This window comes from Apis florea, unplaced genomic scaffold, assembly GCF_048593485.1.
Source record: "Apis florea isolate Af1SG1 unplaced genomic scaffold, ASM4859348v1 contig_3367_pilon, whole genome shotgun sequence".
Lineage (NCBI taxonomy): Eukaryota > Metazoa > Arthropoda > Insecta > Hymenoptera > Apidae > Apis > Apis florea.
In genome coordinates this window covers 6,073,859-6,093,856 of record NW_028256746.1, presented here as the reverse complement: position 1 = coordinate 6,093,856, position 19,998 = coordinate 6,073,859, and the positions used below count along the sequence as shown (strand labels likewise).

At 23.6% G+C, this 19,998-nt stretch overlaps 6 protein-coding genes across 16 annotated transcripts in view; 4 read left to right on the top strand and 2 right to left on the bottom strand.

The window, feature by feature from the left end:
* Positions 1 to 5: 5 nt before the first annotated feature.
* Positions 6 to 1,471, bottom strand: mRpS6 (mitochondrial ribosomal protein S6). The gene is made up of 4 exons (XM_003694855.4): positions 827 to 1,471; positions 529 to 668; positions 281 to 445; positions 6 to 207 (listed from the first exon to the last, which is right to left on the bottom strand). The coding sequence occupies exons 1-4, from the start codon at positions 869 to 871 to the stop codon at positions 105 to 107; spliced, it is 453 nt and encodes a 150-aa protein (XP_003694903.1). The 5' UTR covers positions 872 to 1,471; the 3' UTR covers positions 6 to 104.
* On the top strand, positions 920 to 2,251 carry Hsc20 (iron-sulfur cluster co-chaperone protein HscB-like protein, mitochondrial). Of its 2 annotated transcripts, XM_086912152.1 has the most exons (4): positions 925 to 1,015; positions 1,103 to 1,546; positions 1,619 to 1,875; positions 1,948 to 2,251. In XM_086912152.1, exons 2-4 carry the CDS (start codon positions 1,178 to 1,180, stop codon positions 2,075 to 2,077), a joined length of 756 nt encoding a protein of 251 aa, XP_086768278.1. In that variant the 5' UTR covers positions 925 to 1,015; positions 1,103 to 1,177; the 3' UTR covers positions 2,078 to 2,251. The 2 variants fall into 2 exon arrangements, with proteins under 2 accessions (XP_012343707.1, XP_086768278.1); XM_012488253.3 differs by having other exon boundaries at positions 920 to 1,546.
* A 148-nt stretch (positions 2,252 to 2,399) lies between these two features.
* The window catches only part of Ak6 (adenylate kinase isoenzyme 6), a 20,398-nt gene continuing 2,799 nt past the window's right edge, over positions 2,400 to 19,998 (bottom strand). Inside the window, exons 1-3 of one of the 3 annotated variants that reach the window (XM_086912161.1) lie at positions 8,255 to 8,442; positions 2,853 to 3,004; positions 2,400 to 2,756 (exon numbers count right to left, since the gene is read on the bottom strand). In XM_086912161.1, coding sequence (XP_086768287.1) covers positions 2,418 to 2,756; positions 2,853 to 2,978 — 465 coding nt within the window. In that variant the 5' untranslated portion in view covers positions 2,979 to 3,004; positions 8,255 to 8,442 and the 3' untranslated portion in view covers positions 2,400 to 2,417. Of the gene's footprint in view, positions 2,757 to 2,852; positions 3,005 to 3,103; positions 3,776 to 8,254; positions 8,443 to 19,998 lie in introns of those variants that run through there. The other 2 variants (XM_003694875.3, XM_086912159.1) reach the window with 2 other exon arrangements.
* Positions 3,354 to 5,527, top strand: LOC100868805 (uncharacterized). Of its 6 annotated transcripts, none has more exons than XM_086912142.1 (5): positions 3,354 to 3,465; positions 3,706 to 3,783; positions 3,881 to 4,285; positions 4,373 to 4,429; positions 4,491 to 5,408. In XM_086912142.1, the coding sequence occupies exons 2-5, from the start codon at positions 3,781 to 3,783 to the stop codon at positions 5,385 to 5,387; spliced, it is 1,362 nt and encodes a 453-aa protein (XP_086768268.1). In that variant the 5' UTR covers positions 3,354 to 3,465; positions 3,706 to 3,780; the 3' UTR covers positions 5,388 to 5,408. The 6 variants fall into 6 exon arrangements, with proteins under 6 accessions (XP_086768268.1, XP_086768271.1, XP_086768267.1 ...); XM_086912145.1 differs by having other exon boundaries at positions 3,378 to 3,465; positions 4,494 to 5,527; XM_086912141.1 differs by having other exon boundaries at positions 3,457 to 3,783; positions 4,494 to 5,527.
* Positions 8,440 to 11,552, top strand: LOC100870913 (protein BTG3). 3 transcript variants are annotated; one of them, XM_003694874.4, is made up of 3 exons: positions 8,440 to 8,947; positions 9,619 to 10,346; positions 10,518 to 11,552. In XM_003694874.4, exons 2-3 carry the CDS (start codon positions 9,900 to 9,902, stop codon positions 10,869 to 10,871), a joined length of 801 nt encoding a protein of 266 aa, XP_003694922.1. In that variant the 5' UTR covers positions 8,440 to 8,947; positions 9,619 to 9,899; the 3' UTR covers positions 10,872 to 11,552. The 3 variants fall into 3 exon arrangements, with proteins under 3 accessions (XP_003694922.1, XP_012343706.1, XP_012343705.1); XM_012488252.3 differs by having other exon boundaries at positions 8,448 to 8,942; XM_012488251.3 differs by having other exon boundaries at positions 8,864 to 9,089.
* LOC100870791 (uncharacterized) lies at positions 14,820 to 19,743 on the top strand. The gene is made up of 4 exons (XM_012488249.3): positions 14,820 to 15,270; positions 15,567 to 15,962; positions 16,043 to 16,126; positions 16,206 to 19,743. The coding sequence occupies exons 1-4, from the start codon at positions 15,253 to 15,255 to the stop codon at positions 18,318 to 18,320; spliced, it is 2,613 nt and encodes an 870-aa protein (XP_012343703.1). The 5' UTR covers positions 14,820 to 15,252; the 3' UTR covers positions 18,321 to 19,743.

Genomic DNA, 19,998 nt, shown 5'->3' with positions numbered 1-19,998 from the left:
TGATCTTTTCTCTTATTAATTTTTATTTTATTTACTTTTATTCTTAAACAAATCAATATTTTATTCTTAAACAACATATATTATGTAACGAACAAATAATTCTTTCATCTCATGAAAGGATAATAATCAAGACCAGAATTATATTTGAATTTAGTCTGATAACGCTTGTGTTTCTTAGCTTGTTCCAAAAGTTTCTGAACACTAGGTCTAAAATAAATAAAAATATATATTAGAAATGAGAACTTATTATAAATATAACTATTAAAGTTAAAAAAAATACCTATAAGATGGAGGTAACATTTCTTCTTCAAATGTGCATTTTAAATTTCCAGATGGCACATTTTGTGTATATATCCTTACTCTAATTATACTTCTATTTCTTTTACAATCTTCTTGAATCTTAATAACTTGAGATGGTGGCGAATCAAAACAAAACATGAAATGGCTGAAAATAATAATTGCATAATTAATTATTTGATTAACATATATTATATAAATATATAAAAGAATATAATGATAAATATCTACTTTGCATGTATATGAACATTATCATGAGCACTTATTTTACATGGAAGTTGCTTAACACCCCAATTTTCAATCTTTCTAATAAATCCACCTGTTTCAAATATTGATTTTGCTATATCTTGTAAAATAGATACACATTCTGCCTGGAAATATTATTCATTGATAATTATTATTTGATCGTTTATTATTTTGATAGTTAATTATGTTGTTAATAACATAAATTGTTTATATTTAGGTTAACAAATCTATAAAATGTTTGAAATAAATGTTTTAAAATATGTTAGAAAAAAGATTGCAATACCTTATTTGCTAATCGTAATAATAATGGCATTTCATACGTCGGCATGTTTATATTTATTTTTCAATAAATAAATGAAATTTTAATTGAAAAAGTACATAGACTTTCTTACTGACAATAAGAATCACGAACTACACATATAGCATGATACGTGATATTTTACGATCTATTAAATAGATCACATTCTTTTATGTATGTACTAATTAATAAATAATAAAATTAAATAATAAAATATTAAATAATATTAAATAATATTTAATAATTTCATGTTATTAACAGAAAAATTAACAACGTATCATTAATTTATTTTGAAATTAATAAAAAATAAGGTTATGACAATCTTATATTGAAAATATGTATTTGAGAAAAAGTTTTTCTAATCTTATAAAAAGATATAATATTTTATATTTAAATTTTATACAACAACAAGAAAATTTATATTCGCATTATGTAGATAAAAATTATATTTCTTCGTTAACTTTAACGAACATTTCAAAATATTCAAGTGATAGTCCATTAAAATGTTGGAATTGTAATTTTACATATAAATCTGATTTATTTTGTTCTAAATGTAAAGTTTTACAAAAACCACCTGAAAATTTAACTTATTTTGATATAATAGATATTCCAAAAACTTACGATGTTAATGTTACGGAAATTCAAAAAAAATATAAAGAACTGCAAAAACTATTACATCCTGATAAATTTAGTAACAAATCTGAGGTAAGTATAATTTATTATACTATAATAAGTATATTATTAATTTTATTAATTTGTTTTGTTTTATTCTTTTAGAAAGAAAAGCAATTTTCTGAGATTTTATCATCATTAGTAAATAAAGCTTATAGTACATTATTACATCCTCTAAAGAGAGGATTATATATGCTAGAATTAAATGGTATAACAATATCAGAAGGAACAGATAATATGAATGCAGAATTTTTAATGGAAATTATGGAAAAGAATGAAGAAATAGAAGATGCTGCAAATAATGAAGAAAAAATAAAAAAACTAGTACAAGAGAATGAGATTATATTAAATAGTTTAATAATGTAATATTCTTCTTTTTATTTAAAAATTTATACCTAGTTTTATTATTAATTAATGAATATATTTTTATATAGGAATGTAGCAGCTGCATTTAAACAGAAAGACATTAAGAAAGCAGAATCTCTTCTTATACAAATGAAATATTATGATAGTATAAATAATAGATTAAAAAAATTAAAATATGATTTAGGTATAATAGAATAAATATAATTTTATAATATTAGTAAAATTGTAATATAATTGTAATTTAATATATAATTAATATAATTATTATAATATATATCTTTAATTTTATGTAAATGTATATTGTTAATATAAAAAGTATGTTGTAATATATTTATTATTTACAAATTAAACATTTTATTATATTTCTGAAAACTTTCTTCATATTTCTATATATTAATTAATATTTTAATTATATTAATATATTTTTCTTTTTTTAATATTTATATTCTTTAAATAAATTCTTTGTTAAAAAATATATATATATATACAATAAAAACATAATCACGATAAAGACAAGATATTAAAACTCAAAATTAATTTATTCTTGATTATCTATTTTCCACATTTCAATCCATTGACATATTCTATTTACATTTTCTGTTATTTGATTTAGATTATTACTTGTCAGTTCATGAACTATTTCTTCTCTATAAGCTAATCTTGCCTCTTCAAGAATGGTTTGAAATATTTCACAATCTATATTATCTTCTAACTTTTTTCCTGTATAACCCCTGTCTCTTAAACGATCATATAAAATAGTATTGTCTGTTCTTAGTACAAAAACAATATCAAACCATCTTTCTGGAAAAAAATCAGCTCCATGATAATCAACAATTTTTCCACCTTCACACATAAGAGTTTCCATTTCATCTAATAACTGCAATTAAAAAATATAATACATTATTATAATGATATTATATAATTATAAAAAATAATATATTTATATGAAAATTAAAATTCTTTTATGGATTACCTTATCCTCATCTAAAATAGGACATTGATACACCTCATCATATTCCTCTAAACATTCTTTTTCAATAGCAAACTTGCTAACATCAATCCAGGTTAATCCAGTTTTTTCAGATAAAATACGAGACATTAAACTTTTTCCTACTCCAGGTGTACCTAAAAATAAAGTTGATTATATAAATAATTTGGTTTTTATATATGAAAACAATTATTATAATTTTAATTTATTTTAAAAAGACCGCTTGTTAATTTAACCTGTTATTAAAATATTTGGAGAAGTTCTATTCATGTTGATCATCTTAAAACCATTTAATTATTAATATTTTATTAATATTTTATTAATATTGAAATTAATCACATATAATACGCATTGTTAAGAAATAACATTCTCAGTAAAATCTTATCACACACGATTGTAATATCAATAATGCATATACATTTAAAAGTAATATAAATTATTTTTAAGACAAAGTTAATAGCACAGACAAAATATAGAATAGATTTTACATTCAATGAATTTTTTTGTTCCAGGGACAAGGAATTCTTTACCATTTCAATGTCATTTTCAACATTACCGATTCGATTTAAAATAAGATTACAAGGTGGACACTCTGAAGGTGATTTTTTTGATTTTCTAATTTTTATTCCATGTCCTTTTTTCGCTATTTGATTTTTTTGTCTATACTTGATTGCAAAATTTATGTATTTAAGAAACAGTTCCGATATTTGATTAAGTTTATTTTTTTTGTTTATCTTAATTAAATAAAATCTTTAAAAAATCTATTTGATTCAATTTTTCAAATATGTATTTTATTCATATCTATTTTTATTTACATATATATTTTATGTTTTTATAGCTAAATCGTAATTTTATTTTTTGCTAAATCGATAACGTCAAAAACGAATATGGCGATTTATAAATCGTATATAGGATGGTAAGTCTATCTCATATTGTATACGATTCTATGGTTACAAATATTCTTTAAGGTTATTATTTTGACGTATATATTGCATCCCAAACGATAATTTCAGTTGTCTGAATATTCTTTTTTAACAATGAGTCTTGTGGCATATGAAAGCAGTGAGGAAAGTTCAGATGATGAAAGAAATAATTATAATGCAGAAAATGAAAATAAAATTACATCAGAAGTTACAGTTCTACAAACAAATGACAAATTATGTTTATCAATTTCAAACCATAATACTTTTCAACAAGAAAATGATGAAAATAACATGATTGAAATGGAACTACCTAAGACAAATGAGTCATCAGAAAAAATACAATTTAATAAATTACCTAAACCCAAAACTTTGATTACAGAAATAAGTAATATCATAGAAGAAGATGATATTCCTTTGAAAAAAGAATTTAAATCTGGAAAATCAGTAAAAAAGGATCGAGTGCCAGTTAAAATAATGGTGCCTTCTTTATCTGAAGTAAGAAATTTTTAAATAAATGTAATGTGTATGTAATATATTTTTTTTTAAATTATACATCTAATAATACATTTTTTTTATTTAAAGTTTGTAGATACTCCAAAGGAAAATGAGCCTAAATGTAATAAATTAAAACCATCAAATGTAAGTATTTATCATAATATTTATATTTCTGTAAAAATATAAAATATATATATATTTTCAGAAGGGTACTAAACTTTTTGCATTATTACCTCCACCTAAAGGAATTGACATTAAAAATTCTAATAATTTAATACCTACTGTTATTAAATCTACTATAGAAACTAATCAAACAAAAGTTCCATTCATTAAAGATACAGATATAAAAACTTCTAATACAAGAAGCATAAAACCTATAATAGCAAATTCCATAAATGTAACTCATGAATCAAATTCTGAAGATGATGAAAGTGAAACTGTAGACAAAGATAATAATTCTATTACAGATTTTTTTGCTCTAACACAAAATGATACTGTTTCAAATATTTTATCAGATTCTCTGAGTACTGATACAAATTTAAATAATTCTGATTTAGAATTTAAGGATAGTCCAAATAAAAATGACTCATTTAAATACTTCACTAGTTCTAAAATTGATATAAAAAAAATATGTACAAATAAATCTCAAAAAACATCATTAAGTAATGTTATAGATTTACCAAAGGAAGAAATATTATTAAAAAATAAAACAGAAATAGGTCCAAAATTGCCAGTACCTGAACAAGAATATAATATAGATACAGAAGGTAATGTAGCTTTTGATGACAAAGCTATTGAATATCTTTGTGGAAAAAGAGGTGTGAAACGGAAACCTAAAGAAATTGAAGAAGCAAATATTATAGAAATAAATGGAGAAGATATTAAACCAGATGAAAGAGAATGGTTAATAAAAGCATTAACAGAAGAGCCTATACAAAGACCAATATCTATGCAAGGTGGTGGAGTAAGTTCTCAATCTAAAAAGAAACATCAAATAACATATTTAGCACATCAAGCTAAAGCAATGGAAATGGAATTAAAGAATCAATGGGCACAAAATAGATTGACAAGGAAACAAACTCAATCAAAATATGGTTTTTAAATAAAAAACATTTGTAAAATATGTATATACATTTTTTTTTCTTATAGTTATACAAAAATGAAAAAGTTATAAAATATATTAATTAATAATTTCTGTATTATTATTATTTAAAATAATAATTTGTTTTTTGTAATAATGTATTCTTTAAAGTTTCATTTTTATAGTCAATTAAATATTTTCATTAGTCAATTAAAACTTATATTTATAATAAATTTAATGGCAAATCTTCATATTGACTAAGATAATGATTATGTTTTATTAATTCATCAAATATTTATAAATATCTATGATATTTATTTAATATTCTTATATAGTAGAAATTATTAATTTATGTATTTATTAAATTAATTTTTAATTTTTCTATAATATATTTATTGATTTGCTAACTTTTTAATGTTATACATAATGAAATATTACAATAAATGTTTTCCTGAGATAAAATTTTCAAGAGAATTTACACCAAATAAATAATTAAACTTTTTTGAAAAATTAAAGTATTTTCTAAAAAAAAAATCATATTCTCTTTATATATACATTATATAGACATTATTTCTTTTTCTTTATTTTTATTTTTTCATATACTATACTCAATGTAACATTAAAATCATTCTTAATATTAATAATTCTTAATATTAAAATTATTTTTTATTATTTTTCTTTGATGTTACTAAATAAGATAGTACTTAGTTTCAAATTTAATTCATCATTATTCATCATTAATCAATATAATGGTTATATTAATATTTATTTTTATACAAAATTTAATGATTATTATTCTATTGAATAAAAAAATAATTTTTTCACTTCATATCTTCTGCATGATATAATATTTAAAATAGTATTTTTAAAAGTATAATTTGCAATAATGAATCACAAAATACAATAATATCCATTTATTGTGCAAAATTTATTTTGAAATATCATTGTAGTTTTTATTTAAAAAAATATTACTTTACATTACACGATATCAATTCCACATAAATATTAATATCTCATTAAAAAGTTGTTGCAGATCGCATTTTTTTATTTGTTCCGAAATGCATAAATTTTTTGTTAATTGTAAGATATGCTGCCTTCTTAATAAATTTAATTTATATTTGAATATATTCATATTCAACATATACATTAAGTCTGTTCTCGGAATTTGTGATAATATTTTACTATAAATAGAATTTTTAAAAATTAAAAAAGTTATTCGCAAATTTAGGACATATTTTCATGTAGGTAAGAAGCAAGATGAAATTTTTATATTAATTACATTTATTGGTCAGAAATGTACATGTGAATTATTAACACATTTAATAAACATTAGCTTATATATATAAATTAATGATAATATATATTTATAAATCAGATTATTAATTATTTAAATATTGATTTTAATTTCTTTTATATTATGAAAATTAGTATTATTACTATTTAGATTAAATTTCAACGGCTATTTAAAAATATACGATCATGTATATATAAAACCATGTTGTTTTTTAAATACAATTTTAAATTTTTGAATTACGATTAATAATTATTTATTTTCGATAATAATAAAATTCATAAAATAAAAGTAAGTAAATGAATAAATCTTGTAAAAGTTGTGAAAATTATAAATGAAACAACTTTATCTTCGTCACACTGATTCATTTTGTTTCCCTCTTGTTTTATCTAATCCAAACTTAATTGCTTATAACTTAATAAATAAACTTCAGCAATTCGAAAAGGTAAGTTTAATAAATAAATCTCTAAAATCGATTTTCCAAAGATATATTCCACGAATATATTAACACCTTATATATATTTAATTCCAGAAAATATGACAGCTTAAAAGAGGTAAGTATGTCAAATTTCAGAATTAAGTAAAATGATCAAAAAAATTTTAATTTTAACATTTTAAAGAAGTAAGTATACAAGGTAAGTATATAAAAAGTAAATATAAATAAATTTTAATAAATTCTAACACGCTATGTTGTTCTCGAATTATATTCTTCAGTTATAAAATGGATATAATTTGAACAAAAATTTAATGTTAAAAATTTTAAATTAGAAGAAGATAATTCGACAAAAAGTGGCACGCGAAATTTTTGAAAAAATATTAAATATGAAAATTTTTAGCTAAATTTTCGATTTTATATTAGGAGTATATAATAAAACAGGAAGTGGCACGTAAAATTTTTTTTATATTTCCAAAAATAAAAATTTTTAATCTAATTTTATATACTTATTTAGATATATTTATCTTTTAATTTTATTATTTTTTTAGATATTATATTTTTTGAGAGTTTTCTTATTTATAAAGATATTTATCATTAGATATTTATTTCATATATGCTCTTTTTAATGAACATCTTTTTTCAGTTTTCTTAATTCGAAATTACTTATCGTTTATATATTATCATCTATTAATTACATAATATTTTATTTATCTTTTATAAATGCTATTTTTTGTTATTGAATTTCATTTCTTTACAATATTTTTTATATGATTATATAAATATAAATAATATAAATAAACTGATTATTAAAAATATCTTGTTGATAATATTAAAAAAATAGTTCAAAAATTAAATAGTTTTAAGAAAAACACATAATATTATTAATTTTTTCGTTAATGAACGCGTTAAGAACCTGTAATGGTCAGTTTTTTTATGTGAAATATCGTATATTTTTTAGTACATTAGTCAATGCAAATCAATATTTTTTATATAAAAGAGTATAAAAAATTTTTAAATTTTTTAATATTATCAAAAATAAGTGAAATATTTCAAGTGAATAAATGATTTTTTTCATTTATTCTTGATACTTGAAATATTGATGTATGTATATATTGATGATTATATATGAATATGAGAATATAACAAAAGAAGTACTTTTACTTGTTTCTTTTACTGCTGGATTGAATATAATTTCTGCATTAATCACTTTAAATCGTAGAAAATATATTAAACAACCTGATATTTTGCGAAGAATATTTCAAAATATAATACAAAATCTCATAAAATAGTAGATCTAATTTGTGTCTTGTTTATGCTAGTAGTTTCTAATACATTGAGAAGTAAGCAACAAGTTGAATTTTGATAGATTTAAGAATGTTTCAAACTTTTTCAATTTTGATTAACATTTTTAGTATACGATTCTTACGTTATTTATATTCAATATTAATAATCAAAGTTTAAAATTTTTTAAAGTTTTATAAACCTTATTAATTTTTTAATTTTCGCATGAAAAACGATTTTTATGTGAGAATTATAATTTCAAATCTTAAGGAAGACAAAGCATTCTTTAATAATTTAAACTTTTTCCAAAATCTAGAATTCTATTATGTGATCATAAAACATTGTAAATTATTATTTTCTAATATTTTAAAAGTGATTTTGTAATATCTTATTTTTTTTCTATATTTATAAACTTAGAAATATAAAAGTAACTGTAGAAAGTCTATATTTTTCTACATACTTCATGGACATTGATGCAACGTAACACGTGTTGGGTCGAGTACGTTTATTTAAAGAGAGAGAAGACGTAGTAGTTTCACCAGAAACACGGAATTTTCGTCACTGATTCGTAAGGTCAATTTAATATTAGTATTAAATTTTTAAGTATATTGAGTAAAAATATAATTGCAACAGCAATGAAATATTACGATAAATAAATAATCACCAAGACTGTGAGTTGTGGTATTTCAGGAACAATCGCTCACGGCACGACCTGGTACGACAAGAATGAGCTGGCATAATTCGTTGTGCTCATTATTTCGGAACAATCGTTTCTTGAAATCTAATATATTTTATAATAATGCCGTCTGTATTGTTTCTGATTACTAATCGTTGTAAATGCGATGTAAATTGTTGATCTTGCGTCTTTAAATAATTTTCCTAACCTGAGTTATGGTTTATAACCTAATTAATACCCATAACATATTGTTGTGTAGTTCTATCGTGAAACGATATCGGTTGTTAAATCTATTTACATATGTATTAATAATTTAATGCAACAAGTCATATATATATAATATTATCAAAATTTGCTTATTTAAAAGATTTTCTTTAATTTGATCATTAAAGAAACAAATAAACAAAGTTCTTATATATACATATGTGAACTTATTTTCAAGTTTGTTTATTTAGAAAAGTTTGTTTTCTTTAATTAATATCTTCGTTTATAAATATATTAATAAGTATGCATATTTGTAAAATTTTCAATCTTCAGTTTTTTATTAATAATTTTTATATAATTTCAGGTGAGAATAAAGATAATCTTAACAAATTGTGTATACCAAAGAAGGAAAATAATTAGCAAAAGCTGTTTTTTAAATAAAAACAGAAGAAAAAACACATCATAGATCATATTAAATATAAAAAATATAAATATAAAATTTAAGCATTGCTGCAGTGCAGAAGGGCTCTATGTGCTCCACATCAGCTTCAGCAAATGATACTTTAGTTTTCAAGAATATTGTATCACAACATCAAAGAAGGATTTCATCTGCAAATTATAAACTTGGTATACGACAGAGGCAACATGCGCAACGAGATTACTGCAGCAGTACTATTCTTAGTACAGCTGATAGAAAAAAACGAAAAATTTAGTCCTGATCAATTGGAATGTTTTAAACGACGTTTGGTGGAATTGTTGACGGAACGTTTTAAAAATCATTGGTTTCCAGACAAACCATTCAAAGGTCAAGGTTATCGTTGTATTCGTGTAAATGGTCATAATCGGAGGGATGCAACTTTGGAAAGTGCAGCTAATGCTGCTGGAGTAAAATATGAAGATCTATCATTACCAGTAGAATTAACACTTTGGGTTGATCCTAATGAAGTTTGCTGCCGATTTGGAGAGAGCAAAGGGTCATATTGTACTTTAGCATCATTTGATGATAAAGAAAATACTGTACCAATTTTTCAAGGAAATAATGAAGGATTAGAAAAAGAAAATAAACAATCTGAGGGGCCGACTAAGATACAGGTTGATATGTTACACTATGTATTGCATTATGTTTATATTTCATTTTTTATTGGCGTTAAAAAATAATATAACTTAAAAACTTGAATGAACTACTACTAACTAGTATATATATTATATATACTATACTATACTAATATTATTACTATATTAACAAATTTTTATATTTTACAGAAATCCCCTTTGACTACTAATACAGATCAGCAACAAAAATCAAAACCACTAAGCTCTGCTAATCAAAATCAACAGCATAGCAATAATGGTACAGGTAGGAAACGCAATCTAAACAGCCCAAGGTTACACCTTAATAGAAATCGTTCCTGGTTCGGTCACTCCTTCAGTATGGGCTATGGTCCTCATCCAATAAGTCAACCATGGTATAATATTATGCCTCCTCATTTTTTGGGTGGTCCATCTCCACCTCCTTTTATGGGTCACAGAGGAAACAAGTGGATTCATCCACCTTCCTATCCTACAGGACCTGCCCGTTTCCATCATTGGTCTCCCAAAGCTGCTCTTAAAGTATAAACGATCCCTTCCTATGAAAATAGTTAAAAAATCTGTTCCTTCCTATAAAAGAAAAAAGAAATTTCAAAATTCTTTTAATAATTAATAAATTTTGTTTTAATATGAAAGTATACATATATTTATAGTGATATTAAAAAAATCTTGCTATTATTAATATTATTATTCATATTGTATTCTTAAAAAATTGAATGTGGACATTTTTATATTAGGAACAGATTTATTAACATTTCAGTGACGAAAATTTCCCATTCTGTAATTACAAATGACCTTGTTCGAATTACGACTAAGGCTTACGATTTTTTATGACGAGAAATGTTGCATTATTACATGTTATATATAAATAATTAATTGGATGATAGATGTTTAATTCCGGATGCAAGGTTGCTTGTAAAATAATAGATTAGACAGAATTTAATTAGAATGAATTAAGTCATTGATGTCTAAGACAAAAAAATGTCATATCACTTGTGACACTTTTTCTGATTAATCCTCAAAAAAAGGATTTAATAGAAAATAGATTATAGATATTTCAAGAGGGAGCAGTATTGATTTTAAATGGATTTCCAAAATTGGATACAATTCCTCTTTAAATTATATGTAATAAATTTTAATGCCTCATATAGGCGATCTCAGTTCTTTAAATAAACATTTCATGAAATTCTGTCATGTAATAGAAAGAAAGAGTTTCAAAGAACTTTTTCTTTAATGTGTATATATATATCTAGTGTATTCACAAAGACTGGAGCTTCAAAGTTCGCCTTATTTTTCAGTATTGTTATAATGCAGAAAAATAGAGAATTTAGAGATATAATATACCAACTTGTTAAGATAATAATGCCTTATAACAATATTGATAAACCATGTAAGCTTTGAAATTCTAGTAAAACTGATTTGAGAATGATGTTTGACGAGTTCAAATCAACAACTTTATCTTTTATTGTATGTGTATATTGTTGTATTGCGTTAACGAATAGAAGAACGATACCTCTTTTGAATTTGCAGGTTCATGGTGCAAAGAAATTTAAAATATTTTTGCTTTAAAGAAGCACACCATACCTGTTATGTAAACATACTGCCTCCAGTAGAGATTCTATTAATAATCGTTTATGTTAGATGATTATTAACAAACGCATGAATTTCATAATTAACATACATTTACAAAAATGAATGTTTATTTTAATTATGCTCAATATGAAAATATATATTGGGCTTATGGTTTTTAAGCAAAACAACTAAAACTTAGCACTTAAGAATATACATCTTTGATGTTAATAGATCTATAGCTTATTGCAGTTGAAACTTTAATTCTATCATACTAATACAGATGTTGTGTACATTCAATCTTGTATATTGTAGACAATTTATAACTCTATAGTAATTTATGCTCTTGCTTTGTTAACATCATAAATACATGCTTGATTTTTATTTGGGAATTACTTATGTATGAAGGAGTCAAAAACCAACTAAAATATATTAATTTTTTAATTTTCATTTCATGCAGTATTCTGAGAGTTACAATAGTTCTTTCTTTAGTACTTCTACGTATTACTGTTTACTTACAATTCTTTTATTCAGATATGTTTGTGTAAATATATATATCATATCTCGCAATCTAAATAATAATCATATTCTTTAATCTTGATATTTGAACACTATATTGTTTGGTTTTTGAACCTTTCACACGTGCACGAACGTTTTAATATTATTAGTATCTAAAGTGTGCAATTTTTTTCAATTTATGTTGTAACATAGAATTATTCATAAAGATAACTTTCACTTTATTTACGTGATTTTAATGTGAGATTTATTTTTAAGAATTACGTTTGTGCAAATATATTGTTATCTCATTGGCACATAACATATAAACTTTATATGGACTATGTCAAATGCAGTATGCATTATATTTTATTAGTAGATTATTAATTTATGTGGTTAAATCATTTTAAAAAGTTTTCGTTAATGTTTTAACCTAATAATAATTAAAATTGATGGTAATGTGAAAAATTGAAATTGCATAGTATAGTTGTTACCATCTATTACATAATATAAATCTAGCCGATGACACAAATTGGAGTATTGTCGCTAGATACATTTAGTGTCTTTAGATAAATTTCTAATGATATAACCAGACACAACATAAATATTATTGAACAGACTGTGTTAGAAAGAATTTTAATCAAATATGTAGTATAAATTTTGCAACTTTCATGTTTCACATTTAGCATTGTTTAATATATGCATGAAATTTGCTGTATTGTAGATGATTTTTGTGTTCAATTTGTTAAAACTTATTCAGAAAGTCATTTTGTTGTTATGAAAAGTATAAAAATTCTATATGAATATAGATATAATGTATATGTAGAGTTAAGCAATGTTGCATTCGGACATATTCTTTTATTAATATATATGATGCTCAACATTTGAAATGTTCCAAACTTTTTAATTGTGTTCATGATATAAAAAAAAAAAAAAAAAGAAATATTATGCTCCATATAATAACATTTTCTAATAATAGGAAATGTTCAGAAACAATTTTTTTATAAGAAGTCTATATTTGAATAACATGTGATAAAACATGTAGTATTAATGTACATTTGCAGTCTTGACAAGAAAGAAATTACATACATTTTGGGCAAAAAAAAAAAAAATATATATATATTCCCTTTTATATAAAAAATTCTTTTATATCTGTAACTTCTTAAGTATATGAGAGTTAGGCATTAACATTTACAAATGAATATAGTGCTTTGGCATAAAAAAAAAAAAATTAAAAACCTTTACATCATTTTCAAAAAAAAAAAAAAAACAAAACAAAAAGCTTTACACAGTATTAAGAAAAAAATCTAAAATATCAATTTTCAATTTAAAATTTTTGTTTTTGTATAATTAACATGTAGAAAAAAAATTTAATATGTCATTATTATATATTCTCTTATCAAGAATTATTAAAAGTGTACTTTACAATCGTGTCAAATAATGTATCCAAAAAGAAAAACAGATTTGATATTAGCATTAATGTTTGGATCATTTCGATTGTAGGGTAAGGCACTATATAAACATATGCATATATTCTACCACTGCTGTGTCATATGTTATAAAACTACTTTTTGCATAATTATGCAATGATAACTATAATCCTGTTCTACAACCATACTGATCTTCGCATTTTTTTCATAACTTCAAATATATATCTCTGTTCAATATTTTGTTTCGTGTTATCCAATAAAAACTATATTACACATTCAAGCAAAATACTTACAAATCATTGATTGTACAACCTTTTTACTTTTAGTATCATATAATCGAAATTTATAGAATTACTAATCAACTATGAATAAAATTTTTAAACATTTTAGAAAGATTCATATCTGTACTAAAAAAACAAATCATAACAAATAAAACCGTATTATTGATTGCAAATTACTTTTTATTCTTTTATATTTATATATATTAATATTTATTGTTTTTGGAGATACAATATAATCGAAACAATTTTTTTTATATTTCGTCTTTATTATTTTTTGGCTTATGTATTTTATCGTGTAATGCATTTTTTATAAGTATCATAAGATTTTGAAAAGTTATATTTGCAAATATTATATGAAACATATTTGAAGTAATTATTATAATATCATTAACATTTTTATGATTAAAAATATTATGTACGAATTATAATAACACTTAATAAATATTTCTGCAAATCAAATCTTTTTAATTTTTATTTAACCATCATATTTCATTTTTTATTATAAGTTTTGCATATATTTTAAAATTTTGTAATAAAAACTTTTTAAATTTCAAAATTGTGTTGATTCCTACAATTTTCTACATATATACATAGATAATATGATATGGTAATATGTATTAATATCCAATAAGAAATACGATTCGAACTTCGCGAATTATTCTATTGGTTATCCTTAAATATATGCATTAAGTACGATTTTCATTATCGGTAATTTATTTTGAATTTTCTTTTTTCCATTTAATAGTTCTTTCTTCCAATAAATTTATAACACATCATAAAACGTAAAAGTAATGGCTATAATATTACAATTATTTGTAACTCCATCTTAAAATTGATGATACTTCAACGAGTTAGATGTGTGGCAGACGACAGAGAATTTTGCAATCTGTCACATCAAAGTTTATTGCAATAATATTTCTTTAAATATTAGTAATTCTATAAATAAATAACTCTCATCACGAAAATTGTTTTAGTAATTGATGATATTATGAGGAAATATATTATATTGAAACGTATGTAAACTATCCATATTTCTATTCGAATTGAACAACAGGGTTATGAGGCTCCAATTTCGAAGTCTCGTTATTCATAAATATTTTTTCAATATTTTTTGTATAATTTGTATATTACACGATGGCTGAAAAATGTAAGGTAAGTACATATGTTAAATAAATAAGTAATAATAAGTGAATATTATATATAACTAATAATTAATATCTTTTTGGAAATTTAATATAGTAAAATTTATAACATCTGTTATAAAATTAGATATTCAAAAAAATAGAAATATTTCAATTAATTGAAATGAATAATAAATGATACAAATTCATTTATTATTATCAAAGAAAAAAATGTTTATGTGTCTCTACTTTGATCTTTAATATCTCATATCTATATCTATCATATATAAAAATTATTTTTAACTAATTAAATTTTTAAATTTTCAGGAATGTGGCTGCAAATGTCTGGGCTGTAATCAAAATGATCAGCAACATGGAGAAATGCATTTGCATGTAGAAATAGAAAATTTACGTCAACGTTTATTAGAAAGAGATAATCATATTGTAACAATGGAGACACAGTTTCTAAACGAAGCTGACAAGTTTCCAAATGGAGAATTAGCTTCTATGAAGGAAGAACTTTTAATTTGGCAAGAAAAGTATTCAAGATTATATGAAGCTCATAAACGTGTTCAGAAAGTAAATCAAAATCTTGAAGATAAATTATTGAGGATTGTAGATAAATGTGAAACAGAAAAAAGTGCATTTACTAAGGATATTGCAACTTTATCTCATAGATTAGCTGATGCAAATTATACTATACATCGTTTAACTCAAGATAATGTATGTTTACATTTAAATATAAAATTTTGATTTTTAATTGAATTATAAATAAAATTTTTATAAATAATATTTTCTTTTAGGAAAAATATAGAAATGATGTAAACTTGGCAATACAACTTCTTCAATGTAAACCTTCTAATTTTGTTGGACAAAAATATGATTCTGTAAGTTATATTTTATAAAATACTTATAAGTTAAAATATGAAGAAAATATATGTAAGAATAAATTATTATTAATTTTAGTTACCTTCCGAAGTACAAGCCAAAGTTAGGACATACATTGCACAAAAGAAACATTCTAATGATACTACGTCTCCTGATATAAAAAGTATCACAGTACCAATTTCAACATTTCCTCCAACAGCAATGGTATATAATGTAACTAAACCTACAATTGAAAACAATAGTGATGACGAAACAGATGAATCTAAACCACCAGTGGATGTTGTCTCGGCAGCGATAATGGCGAAAGTTTTAGAAGATCGAGAGAAAGAAAGAGTATTTGGAAAGCATTGCGATACATGTACTTGCCATAGAAGTATTTTAATGGTTGATGCTGAAACTCAAACTAACATGCCAAATGTTTTTTCTTGTAATGAATGTACAACAATGTATGCACAAAATGTAGAGAAGCATTCTGATAATTTAAAAAATATTGATAAAAATTGTCAGAATAAAGGAAGTCAAAATTCATTAGTACATGTAATCTATCATGAGGGAAATGAAAATGTTAGTAGTAAAGTACAGTATCAGAATAATTGTACAAAGAATAGTAATCATCAACAACTATGCACAAAAGATAAATTTTTAAATAGAAATAGTAAAATTATAGACAGTTTAAAAGACGATAATCGTATAAATGTTAATACAAAACTTAATTTTAATAAAAAGAATTCAATACGTCATAATGATATCGTCAATACGTCACAACATCAAAGTATATTTCAAAATCAAAACGAAAATACAATTAAACAGGCAATATCTTATAAAATTAATGATACGTGTGTTAACGGTAAAACAAATGTTGATAAAGGAAAACAAACGAAATTGAATAAAAAATGCGAATTACAAATTGATGGTAAATTTAATCCAAATTCTTGGAATAAATTGGATAAGAAATCCTCTAATTGTAGTCGTATAGTTCCTGAAAATTGTAAAAATTACTTTGATAGAAAAGAGCAAAGTCACATCGATATTATTAACGATAGATTATGGAAAAATGAATGGACGAGATTAAAATCACAGACTAATACGAAAGAAAGCAAAGACAAGGTTAACAGTGATATCGAGATTGATATAATTAATGATAGGGTTTGGAAGAATGATAGATCAACTCAAGAAACTCAACAACACGCAACACAATTAACTTTAATAGAAGTTAAGAATATCGATAATGTTGCGCATCAAAATGATTCTGGGCAAATGGAAGTGGCCACTAGTCCAACTTTTAGTAGCGATAGTATTGTAATTTCAACTTCCGATCCTTCCAGTAGTTCTAGTGATGTCGTTCAATTAACTGGAATGCGCGTGCATAATGCATTAGGTAATTTGAAACCTAATACGCAAAATAGAATAACTGGTCCAAGGAATTGTCTCGTTAGAGTAACACCTGGATCGAAGAATATTCTTTTAGATAATGCTGGTCATTATAAAACTGTGTTATATACTAGTGGAAATAATAAACCAAATACCGCTTTAGTTCATTCGAAAAAAATGTCACGATCTGGATCTGAAAGATCAATTTCAACTAGTAGCGAAGAAGGCACACCGATGTTGCTACACGACAATAACCAATTACAAAGAGTAGCCGAATGGGTTCAATCATCGGTTCACATGGATAATTCTGGATCAAATTACACGGAATTAAAGCCAAATGAAAACATAATAGATAATAAAAGTCTTTCTTTAACATATTTAGACGAGTCGCAAACAAATTGCAAATCAATTGAAAATAACCGAGAATCATATGACAATTCTTCGGAAAATAAATGCAATAGTTTGATAATGGATATTCAAGAATTTGGAATCAGAAATTTAAATAATGCTGTAAATAATTTTTCATTGGATGTAAATAATACTGATTTAGAAAAAGAGAAAGATTTAATATCTTTCGATATTCCAATTGAAGAGGAGAAAGTTTTGCCTAAAACATTAAAAAAAGGAGTCACTGCAGATTTTGATTACGAAGTCAAGATTACTAAAGAGATGGAAGAAACTTATTTAAAACTTGCGGCGAGTTTAGATCCTGTGGCATTAAGTTTATCGAGCACGGACAACGTGGATTTAACGATTGAAAAATATAGGAAAGATCATAAGAGATTTCAAAAGAATCATGATAAAACGGGATCAAAAGTGTAAAGTATACCAGCAAATATTTCAAACAAATTATTACTATTTCAGCAGGGAGTTCCTTTAAAAATAAAACAGAGCATTATTTTTTGTAACTACGTGAAACTAAGGCTGTACCAAGAACAGTAGCGTAGAGTAAAACATTCTATATTCACACATACACTATATTGCAGTTGTAGAATCATATTTATTTAATTTGTATAGCTAATAATAATAATAATAATAATAATATCGTAATATTTTTGTTTTGTGAATAAAAATTGAATTTCATAGCAATTACGCAATGTTGCTAGATAAAATATTATTTATTAGTAAATTCTATTATAATTAATATGCATAATTTAATTCCAACTAACTAAAAATCTATCATATTTTTTATTCAATTCTTTTTTTATTTAAAAGATATTTAAAGGAAATATTTTACGAAGAATGTAATGTCTTATTTTTCTTCTTTCTTCGTTCTGTACAGTTTTGTACAGATCAATTGAAATATGAAATGAAACGTGGCCCGATTAAATTAGATGTCCAAACTTTTATTCTTGTTACTGCGATACTGCGATTAAATATTATAGGATAAATTGCGTTCGGGTGTTATTAAAACGAGACAATATTAAACAAAAATTTCATTGTCAAATTGTCGAAATTTTACGCTCATTGTCCAATGCATTAGTGCGTGCTATTTCCAATCATTAGAATCGCGAATATTTCGCGTTGTAAAATGAAATCTTTTGAAATTCATTCAATAGAAGAGGAACACCGAAACGAACGACGATAGTATTTTAACGTGTGAACGAAATTTTATCATAACCGTAAACGGGTAAACGATAAAACGATGTTATATTTTCCTTGTATGCATGTGCAAGTATGGCAGAATACAGTAATGACAATATCAAGATTGTTATAATTATTATAAAATGTATCCGTGAGAGAATTTTTCATTAATTTCGTACTCACGCCAAAATAAATATCATTAGAAAAATCAAGCGAGAAACGTTTTATGCAATGAAAATTTGTTTCGCGCAAAGATCATCGCCTGTGTTAAATTATAGTACCAAAGTTAATACGTTTGATATTTCTTTGATGCCTCACTTGACTTAATGTGTCGTAGTATAATTATCCACTTTATTTTGCATGTTTTATTACGAATTTATTTTAAAGAATGCTTAAAATCCCTGCGACAAAGATGAAAGCTATAATACTTCAGGCGTTAATAATTAAAATAAACTCGATCATTAATCTGATTTCAATTGTAATCTAAACTCGCTGTGCTTCGATCGAATTGAAATCGGTCTTTTAAAGAAAGGAAAAAAAAGAAAAAAAAAAAAAAAAGAAAAAAAAGAAAAAATACAGATGAAGAGAAAAAAAAAAATGTAAATTTTACTCGGTCTTCGAGTGTTTTAGAGTTATTTTATGGCAATAAAAAGAATTACTTCAATATTATTCCTTATATTGTACTTTTACAAATAATTACAGATAAACAATAAAATTGATCAGTATCGCAAATATATAACTTAAGAAAAAAAATAAATAAATAAAATAAAACTAATTGATAATTATTGTCTTACGGAGAAACATTTAACGATCGCCATAATAATTATAATATATTCGTTAATGATTTTTCTCGGTGAAGGAAATTAAATAAAATTGCCGATATTTACAGTTTCAACGACGTATCCATCGACGTTTC